The sequence below is a fragment of the Crinia signifera genome, chromosome 19 (genome assembly GCF_055691185.1).
Source record: "Crinia signifera chromosome 19, ASM5569118v1, whole genome shotgun sequence".
Lineage (NCBI taxonomy): Eukaryota > Metazoa > Chordata > Amphibia > Anura > Myobatrachidae > Crinia > Crinia signifera.
The window spans coordinates 138708616-138722553 of NC_139226.1; the positions used below are offsets into that span (position 1 = coordinate 138708616).

General features: G+C 52.1%; 1 protein-coding gene across 4 annotated transcripts in view; it reads left to right on the forward strand.

Annotated features, from left to right (window-relative positions):
• Positions 1-13938, forward strand: part of CLSTN1 (calsyntenin 1) — a 67166-nt gene that overhangs the window by 27246 nt on the left and 25982 nt on the right. For 2 of the 4 annotated variants that reach the window (XM_083163501.1, XM_083163499.1), the window contains exons 3-7: positions 3440-3469; positions 6462-6657; positions 7328-7536; positions 13120-13269; positions 13716-13901. In XM_083163501.1, coding sequence (XP_083019627.1) covers positions 3440-3469; positions 6462-6657; positions 7328-7536; positions 13120-13269; positions 13716-13901 — 771 coding nt within the window. The remainder of the gene's footprint in view (positions 1-3439; positions 3470-6461; positions 6658-7327; positions 7537-13119; positions 13270-13715; positions 13902-13938) is intronic. The other 2 variants (XM_083163500.1, XM_083163502.1) reach the window with 1 other exon arrangement.

Sequence of the window (13938 nt, forward strand, 5' to 3'; positions counted from 1 at the left end):
TATATAGGAGTAGATGTGACCTTATACTGGGTATATACTGAGGCCGTGCTGTACTGGGTATATACTAAGGCTGTGCACTGGCCGCCTGTGATGTGCTCCTCTATATGCCCAGGTCCCCAGCGTACCCCAGTGTCCGTCAGCAGAGGTATCGGCAGGTATACTGGTTGGGGTTACTGTGATGTATGTGTCTCTGCTGCTTCTGTGGTATATAGGAGTAGATGTGACCTTATAGTAGTAGTAGTAGTACGTTTATTTATAAGGCGCCGCAAAGTGTCCGCAGCGCCGTGCATAGCAAACAAAAAACAAATGACAAGGTAACGTACAGGGTGTGTTGAAAGATACAGTATAAATAGGGGTATAGCTGGTAGAACTAAAATCAGCATCAGTTCAGAAGTAGGTGTCAAAATTGTCGAGGAGACTGAAGATGAAGTAGAGGAAGGGAAGAACAGGGCAGGAGCACTGGTGAGGTAATGAGGTAGGGTGAGTACGTGAGGAAGGAGGACCCTGCTCATAAGAGTTAACATACTAAAAATAGGTGGGTGGACGAACGAAATACAATAGGATAAGTAGGAACGGAGGGGAACGGAGGCAGGATAGGAGGATCAAAAGAGGTTAGGAGGAGGGATAGGCTAGTCGAAAAAAGTGGGTTTTGAGGGAGCGCTTGAAGGAGGTAAGGGAATCAGATAGCCTGATGGGTGGCGGGAGGTTGTTCCAGTGCAGGGGGGCAGCGCGAGAGAAGTCTTGGACACGGAAGTGGGAGGAGGTGATTAGGTGAGAGGTCAGTCGGCGGTCAGCGATGGAGCGAAGAGGTCGGGAGGGAGTGTGGATAGAGATCAGTGAAGAGAGGTAAGGAGCGGTGGAGGAGGAGAGAGCCTTGTAGGTGGTGGTAAGGAGTTTAAAGAGAACTCGGAAAGGAATGGGGAGCCAGTGAAGAGATAAACAGAGGGGGGAGGCGGAGGTAGAGCGGCGGGAGAGGAAGATGAGCCTAGCAGCAGCGTTAAGAATGGATTGGAGAGGTGCGAGGCGGGTGAGAGGTAGCCCAGAGAGAAGGATGTTGCGGTAGTCAAGGCGGGAGATGACAAGAGAGTGAATGAGAATTTTGGTCGCGTCAGTGGAGAGGAATGGTCTGATGCGTGAGATGTTGCGTAGGTGAAAGCGGGTATATACTGAGGCCGTGCTGTACTGGGTATATACTAAGGCTGTGCACTGGCCACCTGTGATGTGCTCCTCTATATGCCCAGGTCCCCAGCGTACCCCAGTGTCCGTCAGCAGAGGTATCGGCAGGTATACTGGCTGGGGTTACTGTGATGTATGTGTCTCTGCTGCTTCTGTGGTATATAGGAGTAGATGTGACCTTATACTGGGTATATACTGAGGCCGTGCTGTACTGGGTATATACTAAGGCTGTGCACTGGCCGCCTGTGATGTGCTCCTCTATATGCCCAGGTCCCCAGCGTACCCCAGTGTCCGTCAGCAGAGGTATCGGCAGGTATACTGGTTGGGGTTACTGTGATGTATGTGTCTCTGCTGCTTCTGTGGTATATAGGAGTAGATGTGACCTTATACTGGGTATATACTGAGGCCGTGCTGTACTGGGTATATACTAAGGCTGTGTACTGGCCACCTGTGATGTGTTCCTCTATATGCCCAGGTCCCCCAGCGTCCGTCAGCAGAGGTATCGGCAGGTATACTGGCTGGGGTTACTGTGATGTATGTGTCTCTGCTGCTTCTGTGGTATATAGGAGTAGATGTGACCTTATACTGAGGCCGTGCACTGGCCGGCTGTGATGTGTTCCTCTATATGCCCAGGTCCCCAGCGTCCCCCAGTGTCAGTCAGCAGAGGTATCGGCAGGTATACTGGCTGGGGTTACTGTGATGTATGTGTCTCTGCTGCTTCTGTGGTATATAGGAGTAGATGTGACCTTATACTGGGTATATACTGAGGCCATGCACTGGCCGGCTGTGATGTGTTCCTCTATATGCCCAGGTCCCCAGCGTCCCCCAGTGTCCGTCAGCAGAGGTATCGGCAGGTATACTGGCTGGGGTTACTGTGATGTATGTGTCTCTGCTGCTTCTGTGGTATATAGGAGTAGATGTGACCTTATACTGGGTATATACTGAGGCCATGCACTGGCCGGCTGTGATGTATTCCTCTATATGCCCAGGTCCCCAGCGTCCCCCAGTGTCCCCCAGCAGAGGTATCGGCAGGTATACTGGCCGGGAGTAACTGTGATGTATGTGTCTCTGCTGCTTCTGTGGTATATAGGAGTAGATGTGACCTTATACTGGGTATATACTGAGGCCATGCACTGGCTGGCTGTGATGTGTTCCTCTATATGCCCAGGTCCCCAGCGTCCCCCAGTGTCCCCCAGCAGAGGTATCGGCAGGTATACTGGCTGGGGTTACTGTGATGTATGTGTCTCTGCTGCTTCTGTGGTATATAGGAGTAGATGTGACCTTATACTGGGTATATACTGAGGCCATGCACTGGCCACCTGTGATGTGCTCCTCTATATGCCCAGGTCCCCAGCGTACCCCAGTGTCCGTCAGCAGAGGTATCGGCAGGTATACTGGCTGGGGTTACTGTGATGTATGTGTCTCTGCTGCTTCTGTGGTATATAGGAGTAGATGTGACCTTATACTGGGTATATACTAAGGCTGTGCACTGGCCACCTGTGATGTGTTCCTCTATATGCCCAGGTCCCCCAGCGTACCCCAGTGTCCGTCAGCAGAGGTATCGGCAGGTATACTGGCTGGGGTTACTGTGATGTATGTGTCTCTGCTGCTTCTGTGGTATATAGGAGTAGATGTGACCTTATACTGGGTATATACTGAGGCCGTGCTGTACTGGGTATATACTAAGGCTGTGCACTGGCCACCTGTGATGTGTTCCTCTATATGCCCAGGTCCCCAGCGTCCCCCAGTGTCTGCCAGCAGAGGTATCGGCAGGTATACTGGCTGTGAGTAACTGTGATGTATGTGTATCTGCTGCTTCTGTGGTATATAGGAGTAGATGTGACCTTATACTGGGTATATACTGAAGCCGTGCTGTACTGGGTATATACTAAGGCTGTGCACTGGCCACCTGTGATGTTTTCCTCTATATGCCCAGCGTCCCCCAGTGTCCGTCAGCAGAGGTTTCGGTAGGTATACTGGCTGGGGTTACTGTGATGTATGTGTCTCTGCTGCTTCTGTGGTATATAGGAGTAGATGTGACCTTATACTGGGTATATACTGAGGCCGCGCTGTACTGGGTATATACTAAGGCTGTGTACTGGCCGCCTGTGATGTGTTCCTCTATATGCCCAGGTCCCCCAGCGTCCCCCAGTGTCCGTCAGCAGAGGTATCGGTAGGTATACTGGCTGGGAGTAACTGTGATGTATGTGTCTCTGCTTTCTCTCCCCTCTTACTGACACAGGTTTATCTTTTCTCCCTTTAGAGAGTTTTGAGGTGACAGTCACCAAAGAAGGTGATAACGGGTTCTTTCTATCCTCTTTTAACTTATTAACCCACTAACTTTTGGTTCTGATAATGGGGAATCAGCACTTGGCACCTTCAGCGCCATTGCCGTTATGTGTCGGCACTGAAGGGGCTAAACAGAAGATACTGATCCCTTCTTTTATTTTTAATTTTTTTTTCTATATATATAATCTTTCATTTATTTTAGTGTCAAAATAATTTCTGTGACAAACCCCCCACCCCATTGGTTAGAAATATCTGGTGAGCAGACATCCGTTTCAGGAGGGTTATGTGAAGGGTGTGTGGGCGAGGTGCCCTGACGTGTATGAGGCTTGCCAGGGCTTCCTGTGATTGGCTTGTGTGTTACGTTACTGTAGCGACTAGCTTTCTGGCCTCTTGCCTGGGTCTTTATCTGTCCACCTGGTCTCCTGATGGTGGAAGTACATTGATGAACAGCACAGAGTAGCAATAAAGATACAGTACGGCTGCAAGAGGGCATGTACAAGATAATCAGGCAGGTGTAGGGAGACTGCTTTGCATTATGGTCTATAGTGGTCATGTAACCCAACACTGCTGTGGTGGTTCCGGGTAACCCACAGTGCTCAGTTACCTTATGTCCTGCCGCCACGGCCATGTGTGTGATGCTTTATGTCCAGTGATATGTAACTCCCTACTGCTGCTGTGGTATAACTACAAGTCCCATCATACCCTGCTTGCTAAACCAGTAGCAGAGTGCCTTAGCCTGTCTTGCGGAGGTTCCGCTAATATGTTAGTAGTGCTGTTGGTGCGTATAGAGTAATCCAGCAAGTAGCCTTGATGGAAGTCCTCCAGCTTCCGGTTGCCTGTATATGTTTCCATAAGTTTGATGGCGGAAGGCTGGTGTGGGCGGTAGTAGTGATGGCGGAATGCTGGTGTGGGTGGTAGTAGTGATGGTGGAAGGCTGGTGTGGGTGGTAGTAGTGATGGCAGAAGGCTGGTGTGGGCAGTAGTAGTGATGGCGGAAGGCTGGTGTGGGCGGTAGTAGTGATGGCGGAAGGCTGGTGTGGGCGGTAGTAGTGATGGTGGAAGGCTGGTGTGGGCGGTTGTAGTGATGGGGGAAGGCTGGTGTGGGCGGTAGTAGTGATGGCGGAAGGCTGGTGTGGGCGGTAGTAGTGATGGTGGAAGGCTGGTGTTGGGCGGTAGTAGTGATGGGGGAAGGCTGGTGTGGGCGGTAGTAGTGATGGCGGAAGGCTGGTGTGGGTGGTAGTAGTGATGGCGGAAGGCTGGTGTGGGCGGTAGTAGTGATGGCAGAAGGCTGGTGTGGGCAGTAGTAGTGATGGCGGAAGGCTGGTGTGGGCGGTAGTAGTGATGGGGGAAGGCTGGTGTGGGCGGTAGTAGTGATGGCGGAAGGCTGGTGTGGGCGGTAGTAGTGATGGGGAAGGCTGGTGTGGGTGGTAGTAGTGATGGTGGAAGGCTGGTGTGGGCGGTAGTAGTGATGGCGGAAGGCTGGTGTGGGCGGTAGTAGTGATGGGGGAAGGCTGGTGTGGGCGGTAGTAGTGATGGCGGAAGGCGGGTGTGGGCGGTAGTAGTGATGGCGGAAGGCGGGTGTGGGCGGTAGTAGTGATGGCGGAAGGCTGGTGTGGGCGGTAGTAGTGATGGTGGAAGGCGGGTGTGGGCGGTAGTAGTGATGGCGGAAGGCGGGTGTGGGCGGTAGTAGTGATGGCGGAAGGCTGGTGTGGGCGGTAGTAGTGATGGTGGAAGGCGGGTGTGGGCAGTAGTAGTGATGGCGGAAGGCGGGTGTGGGCAGTAGTAGTGATGGCGGAAGGCTGGTGTGGGCGGTAGTAGTGATGGCGGAAGGCTGGTGTGGGCGGTAGTAGTGATGGCGGAAGGCTGGTGTTGGCCGTAGTGAAGTAGTGTTATGTAGATGGCTGGTTATATATAATACATTATTTAGTTCTTCTTGCACCCTGCACATTTCAAAACTTGTGCAGTTCCTCTTTTCTGCCTGGGTTGTCACTGTCTGGGTGTTTCTGGTACAGGCTACAATCAGCACAGCAGAGAGCAAAGCCCCTCGCAGGGAAGATAGGGTGTTAGAATGAGCAGTACGGGTAGCAGGAGTGTTCCCCGCTGTGTGGGGGGTGCAGTGGAGAGCAGGGAAGATAGGGTGTTAGAATGAGCAGTACGGGTAGCAGGAGTGTTCCCCGCTGTGTGGGGGGTGCAGTGGAGAGCAGGGAAGATAGGGTGTTAGAATGAGCAGTACGGGTAGCAGGAGTGTTCCCCGCTGTGTGGGGGGTGCAGTGGAGAGCAGGGAGAAATGGATGTCTGCACTATTGATATTTCTACTTTACCCATGACGTTTTTGCACTTGATTCCCTAACTTTAGCCAGGTTCATTGCACAGGAAGACTTATTACTGTGAGATTTTTTTGTTCTTCTTTTTTTTTTTTTTTTTTTCTTAAATTTCCCCCCTTCCCCGAGAGATCAACTTTGTCCCCTGATTCCAGTAATTACTGCTGAGGCTTCCTCACATGGTAACCACATTGCCCAGTTGCTTGGCAGAGATGGGTCTCACTAACGTGAATGCCAGCCGCTACGGCTGTCTGCCCCCTTTTCTTTCTTTCTGTTTCCCTTTTCTTTTCCTTTCTTCTAGTGTAAATCCTGAGTACTCCTGTGAAATGCCTGTCTATCTATATATTCCGTTCTCCTGCATGACTGGATGCAAGATCCTGGAGTTGCTTGAGAGGCAGGCATCCGCTTCTTGTCAGTAACAGTACCTGGACGTCACCCCATCTATTACAGCACAGTGCTTTTGCCTTGCCCACGAACCCTCACACCCTGGCTGCCAAATAGTCATATTTTCTTTCTTTCTTTTTTGGTTGTCTATATATCGGTGTCCATGTGTTACCCCGTGTATGCACGTTAACCCTTTTATCTGCACCATCTCTCGGTTTTGAGATGAAGCTGGGCAGTAAAAGGGTTAAATCCCCGGCTACGGCTGTAACCTGTGTCGCTGCGATCTTTCCAGGGGAGATCTGCGGATTTAAGATTCACGAGCAGGACGTTCCGTTCGAGGCGGTGGTGGTGGATAAGAGCACCGGGGAAGGGGTGATTCGCTCCACGGAGAAGCTGGACTGCGAATTGCAGAAAGACTACACCTTTACCATCCAGGCGTACGACTGCGGCAAAGGACCGGATGGCACCAATGCCAAAAAGTCCCACAAGTAAGAGCAATGCGAGGAACGAGGTGGTGGTGCAGGTGCTAGATACAACACACACACGGACAGCACCCAGCGGGAGCAGACTCACCCGGGCGCCAGCACACTGAGAGGGGAGGTTTGGCCTGTTCCCCAGTTATGTACACATTGGTTATGGTACAGCAGGTCGACAGTGTCTACACCATGTTATAGTCGACAACGCTTAGTGGAACCGGTCTAGTTAGACAGCGTCTCGATCAACAGTAAAGAAAGTCAGACACAAGCGTTGACCGGAACGTGACCGACAGACACAAGGTCAACATTAATTTTTCTCGCTTTAGACTGTCTTGGTTCACATTGTACCATCCAAGTGGACATAGAGTTAGATGATAACAGTGTGACGAGCGCAGTGAGCCGTGCGAGGGGACACTGCACACTTGTTTGGTTTCAATGTTGACATAGCCACCCAAAAATACGGGAAATAAACATTTCGACCTTGTGACTGTCAATCATACTCTCGTCCATCTAACGCTTGCATCTAACTTTTTGTTGCTGCCGATCTACACTAACTAGATGGGTTTGACTAGGCGTGGTCAACCCAAACATGTTCTGTCTAGACACCATTCCATCCATCGGCCGATACGGTACACATCACCTGCTTGGTTCCTATACACATTGTGCCATCCATGTGCTGCAGGGCCACGGTGCACATCCAAGTGAATGACGTCAATGAGTACGCTCCAGTCTTCAAGGAGAAGTCGTACAAAGCAACGGCCATCGAGGGAAAGAAATACGACAACATCCTGAAGGTGGAAGCTGTGGATGCGGATTGCTCCCCCCAGTTCAGCCAGATCTGCAGCTATGAGATCGTAACGCCTGATGTGCCTTTCACCATTGATAAAGATGGTAAGACAAGCCATTAACGTGGACGCGGGGCTTATTATCTATGTGCCTGGGGTGCACAGTAATGCCGAAACCATGGGGGGCATGATACATAGTTGGTCCCACACAAGCCCTAGAACCGGTGACTATGGGGGCATGATACATAGCTGGTCCCACACAAGCCCTAGAACCGGTGACTATGGGGGGACATGATAAATAGTTGGTCCCACACAAGCCCTAGAACCGGTGACTATGGGGGCATGATACATAGCTGGTCCCCCACAAGCCCTAGAACCGGTGACTATGGGGGCATGATACATAGCTGGTCCCACACAAGCCCTAGAACCGATGACTATGGGGGGACATGATAAATAGCTGGTCCCACACAGGCCCTAGAACCAGTGACTATGGGGGCATGATACATAGCTGGTCCCACACAAGCCCTAGAACCGGTGACTATGGGGACATGATACATAGCTGGTCCCACACAAGCCCTAGAACCAGTGACTATGGGGACATGATACATAGCTGGTCCCCCACAAGCCCTAGAACCGGTGACTATGGGGACATGATACATAGCTGGTCCCACACAAGCCCTAGAACCGATGACTATGGGGGGACATGATAAATAGCTGCTTCCACACAAGCCCTAGAACCGATGACTATGGGGGGACATGATAAATAGCTGCTTCCACACAAGCCCTAGAACCGGTGACTATGGGGGCATGATACATAGCTGGTCCCCCACAAGCCCTAGAACCGATGACTATGGGGACATGATACATAGTTGGTCCCCCACAAGCCCTAGAACCGATGACTATGGGGACATGATACATAGCTGGTCCCACACAAGCCCTAGAACCGGTGACTATGGGGGCATGATACATAGCTGGTCCCCCACAAGCCCTAGAACCGGTGACTATGGGGACATGATACATAGCTGGTCCCACATAAGCCCTAGAACCGATGACTATGGGGACATGATACATAGCTGGTCCCACATAAGCCCTAGAACCGATGACTATGGGGACATGATACATAGCTGGTCCCCCACAAGCCCTAGAACCGGTGACTATGGGGGGACATGATAAATAGCTGGTCCCACACAAGCCCTAGAACCAGTGACTATGGGGGCATGATACATAGCTGGTCCCACACAAGCCCTAGAACCGATGACTATGGGGACATGATACATAGCTGGTCCCCCACAAGCCCTAGAACCGGTGACTATGGGGGCATGATACATAGCTGGTCCCACACAGGCCCTAGAACCGGTGACTATAGGGACATGATAAATAGCTGGTCCCACACAAGCCCTAGAACCGGTGACTATGGGGACATGATACAAAGCTGGTCCCACACAAGCCCTAGAACCGGTGACTATGGGGACATGATACATAGCTGGTCCCACACAAGCCCTAGAACCGGTGACTATGGGGGCATGATACATAGCTGGTCCCCCACAAGCCCTAGAACCGATGACTATGGGGACATGATACATAGCTGGTCCCACACAGGCCCTAGAACCGGTGACTATGGGGGCATGATACATAGCTGGTCCCCCACAAGCCCTAGAACCGGTGACTATGGGGGGACATGATACATAGCTGGTCCCACACAAGCCCTAGAACCGGTGACTATGGGGGCATGATACATAGCTGGTCCCCCACAAGCCCTAGAACCGGTGACTATGGGGACATGATACATAGCTGGTCCCCCACAAGCCCTAGAACCGGTGACTATGGGGACATGATACATAGCTGGTCCCCCACAAGCCCTAGAACCGATGACTATGGGGACATGATACATAGTTGGTCCCCCACAAGCCCTAGAACCGGTGACTATGGGGACATGATACATAGCTGGTCCCACACAAGCCCTAGAACCGGTGACTATGGGGGCATGATACATAGCTGGTCCCACACAAGCCCTAGAACCGGTGACTATGGGGGGACATGATAAATAGTTGGTCCCACACAAGCCCTAGAACCGGTGACTATGGGGGCATGATACATAGCTGGTCCCCCACAAGCCCTAGAACCGGTGACTATGGGGGCATGATACATAGCTGGTCCCACACAAGCCCTAGAACCGATGACTATGGGGGGACATGATAAATAGCTGGTCCCACACAGGCCCTAGAACCAGTGACTATGGGGGCATGATACATAGCTGGTCCCACACAAGCCCTAGAACCGGTGACTATGGGGACATGATACATAGCTGGTCCCACACAAGCCCTAGAACCAGTGACTATGGGGACATGATACATAGCTGGTCCCCCACAAGCCCTAGAACCGGTGACTATGGGGACATGATACATAGCTGGTCCCACACAAGCCCTAGAACCGATGACTATGGGGGGACATGATAAATAGCTGCTTCCACACAAGCCCTAGAACCGATGACTATGGGGGGACATGATAAATAGCTGCTTCCACACAAGCCCTAGAACCGGTGACTATGGGGGCATGATACATAGCTGGTCCCCCACAAGCCCTAGAACCGATGACTATGGGGACATGATACATAGTTGGTCCCCCACAAGCCCTAGAACCGATGACTATGGGGACATGATACATAGCTGGTCCCACACAAGCCCTAGAACCGGTGACTATGGGGGCATGATACATAGCTGGTCCCCCACAAGCCCTAGAACCGGTGACTATGGGGACATGATACATAGCTGGTCCCACATAAGCCCTAGAACCGATGACTATGGGGACATGATACATAGCTGGTCCCACATAAGCCCTAGAACCGATGACTATGGGGACATGATACATAGCTGGTCCCCCACAAGCCCTAGAACCGGTGACTATGGGGGGACATGATAAATAGCTGGTCCCACACAAGCCCTAGAACCAGTGACTATGGGGGCATGATACATAGCTGGTCCCACACAAGCCCTAGAACCGATGACTATGGGGACATGATACATAGCTGGTCCCCCACAAGCCCTAGAACCGGTGACTATGGGGGCATGATACATAGCTGGTCCCACACAGGCCCTAGAACCGGTGACTATAGGGACATGATAAATAGCTGGTCCCACACAAGCCCTAGAACCGGTGACTATGGGGACATGATACAAAGCTGGTCCCACACAAGCCCTAGAACCGGTGACTATGGGGACATGATACATAGCTGGTCCCACACAAGCCCTAGAACCGGTGACTATGGGGGCATGATACATAGCTGGTCCCCCACAAGCCCTAGAACCGATGACTATGGGGACATGATACATAGCTGGTCCCACACAGGCCCTAGAACCGGTGACTATGGGGGCATGATACATAGCTGGTCCCCCACAAGCCCTAGAACCGGTGACTATGGGGGGACATGATACATAGCTGGTCCCACACAAGCCCTAGAACCGGTGACTATGGGGGCATGATACATAGCTGGTCCCCCACAAGCCCTAGAACCGGTGACTATGGGGACATGATACATAGCTGGTCCCCCACAAGCCCTAGAACCGGTGACTATGGGGACATGATACATAGCTGGTCCCCCACAAGCCCTAGAACCGATGACTATGGGGACATGATACATAGTTGGTCCCCCACAAGCCCTAGAACCGGTGACTATGGGGACATGATACATAGCTGGTCCCACACAAGCCCTAGAACCAGTGACTATGGGGGCATGATACATAGCTGGTCCCCCACAAGCCCTAGAACCGGTGACTATGGGGACATGATACATAGCTGGTCCCACATAAGCCCTAGAACCGATGACTATGGGGATATGATACATAGCTGGTCCCCCACAAGCCCTAGAACCGGTGACTATGGGGGGACATGATACATAGCTGGTCCCACACAAGCCCTAGAACCAGTGACTATGGGGGCATGATACATAGCTGGTCCCACACAGGCCCTAGAACCGATGACTATGGGGACATGATACATAGCTGGTCCCACACAGGCCCTAGAACCGGTGACTATGGGGGCATGATACATAGCTGGTCCCCCACAAGCCCTAGAACCGGTGACTATGGGGACATGATACATAGCTGGTCCCCCACAAGCCCTAGAACCGATGACTATGGGGACATGATACATAGCTGGTCCCCCACAAGCCCTAGAACCGGTGACTATGGGGGGACATGATACATAGCTGGTCCCACACAAGCCCTAGAACCAGTGACTATGGGGGCATGATACATAGCTGGTCCTCCACAAGCCCTAGAACCGGTGACTATGGGGGCATGATACATAGCTGGTCCCACACAAGCCCTAGAACCGATGACTATGGGGACATGATACATAGCTGGTCCCACACAGGCCCTAGAACCGGTGACTATGGGGGCATGATACATAGCTGGTCCCCCACAAGCCCTAGAACCGGTGACTATGGGGACATGATACATAGCTGGTCCCACACAAGCCCTAGAACCGGTGACTATGGGGACATGATACATAGCTGGTCCCCCACAACCCCTTTAACCGGTGACTATGGGGGGACATGATAAATAGCTGGTCCCACACAAGCCCTAGAACCGGTGACTATGGGGGGACATGATAAATAGCTGGTCCCTTACAAGCCCTAGAACCGGTGACTATGGGGGGACATGATAAATAGTTGGTCCCACAAAAGCCCTAGAACCGGTGACTATGGGGGGACATGATAAATAGTTGGTCCCACACAAGCCCTAGAACCGGTGACTATGGGGGGACATGATAAATAGCTGGTCCCACACAAGCCCTAGAACCGGTGACTATGGGGGGACATGATAAATAGTTGGTCCCACACAAGCCCTAGAACCGGTGACTATGGGGGGACATGATAAATAGTTGGTCCCACACAAGCCCTAGAACCGGTGACTATGGGGGGACATGATAAATAGCTGGTCCCACACAAGCCCTAGAACCGGTGACTATGGGGCCATGATACATAGCTGGTCCCCCACAACCCCTTTAACCGGTGACTATGGGGGGACATGATAAATAGCTGGTCCCACACAAGCCCTAGAACCGGTGACTATGGGGGGACATGATAAATAGTTGGTCCCACACAAGCCCTAGAACCGGTGACTATTGGGGGACATTATAAATAGTTGGTCCCACACAAGCCCTAGAACCGGTGACTATGGGGGGACATGATAAATAGCTGGTCCCACACAAGCCCTAGAACCGGTGACTATGGGGGGACATGATAAATAGCTGGTCCCACACAAGCCCTAGAACCGGTGACTATGGGGGGACATGATAAATAGCTGGTCCCACCCTAGAACCGGTGACTCTTACACTCCCAGTATTGGTGATAATGTGGGTATGAGTGTATAGGGATGGGATCAGCCACCTGGATCTAACATCCGCTATGGAATGGATGATGTCCTCATTGGTCCGCCCTGTGTCCTCCCTTTCCCGCCATGGGTTAGTCACATGGCTCTAGGCCATCAGTGGTCCACCCTGTGTCCTCCTGTTCCCAGCATGGGTTACTCACATTATCTTGACCGTCAGTGGTCCACCCTGTGTCTTCCCCCAGCATAGGTTAGTCACATGCCTCTGGCCGTCAGTGGTCTGCCCTATGTCCTCCCGTTCCCTGCATGGGTAAATCACATGACTCTGGCCTGACACTTTCCCAATTCTGACTGCTCAGGTTATATCAAAAACACGGAGAAGCTGAATTACGGCAAGGAGCGCCAGTATAAACTGACGGTGACGGCGTACGACTGCGGGAAGAAGAGGGCCACCGAAGACATACTGGTGAAGATCAACATCAAACCAACATGTAAAGCCAGCTGGCAAGGTACGTAACGGGCATCTACAGATTCACCCATGGTGCTGGCATGTGCCTGTACTGTGTCCCTGGGAGGTGAGGTGGGCACGTTAGATAGTGGGCATCTCCTGCTACATGTTGGTTGGGCACCATTACCCCTTGTCCTGTTGGTATTACTGTAGGTTGGAGTAAGAGAATAGAGTATGAGCCGGGCACTGGGTCGCTGGCACTGTCCCCTGGGTGGTAAGGTGGGCACGTTACATAGTGGGCATCTCCTGCTACATGTTGGTTGGGCACCATTACCCCTTGTCCTGTTACTATTACTGTAGGTTGGAGTAAGAGAATAGAGTATGAGCCGGACACTGGGTCGCTGGCACTGTTCCCTGGGTGGTGAGGTGGGCACGTTACATAGTGGGCATCTCCTGCTACATTTTGGTTGGGCACCATTACCCCTTGTCCTGTTACTATTACTGTAGGTTGGAGTAAGAGAATAGAGTATGAGCCGGGCACTGGGTCGCTGGCACTGTTCCCTGGCATGCACCTGGAGACCTGTGATGAGCCAATCACTTCAATTCAAGCAACTGTACAGCTGGAAACCAGTCACATTGGCAAAGGGTGTGACAGGGACACTTACTCGGAGAAGTCCCTACACCGGCTGTGCGGTAAGTACCACATTCTCTATATGATGTCTCTGGATGA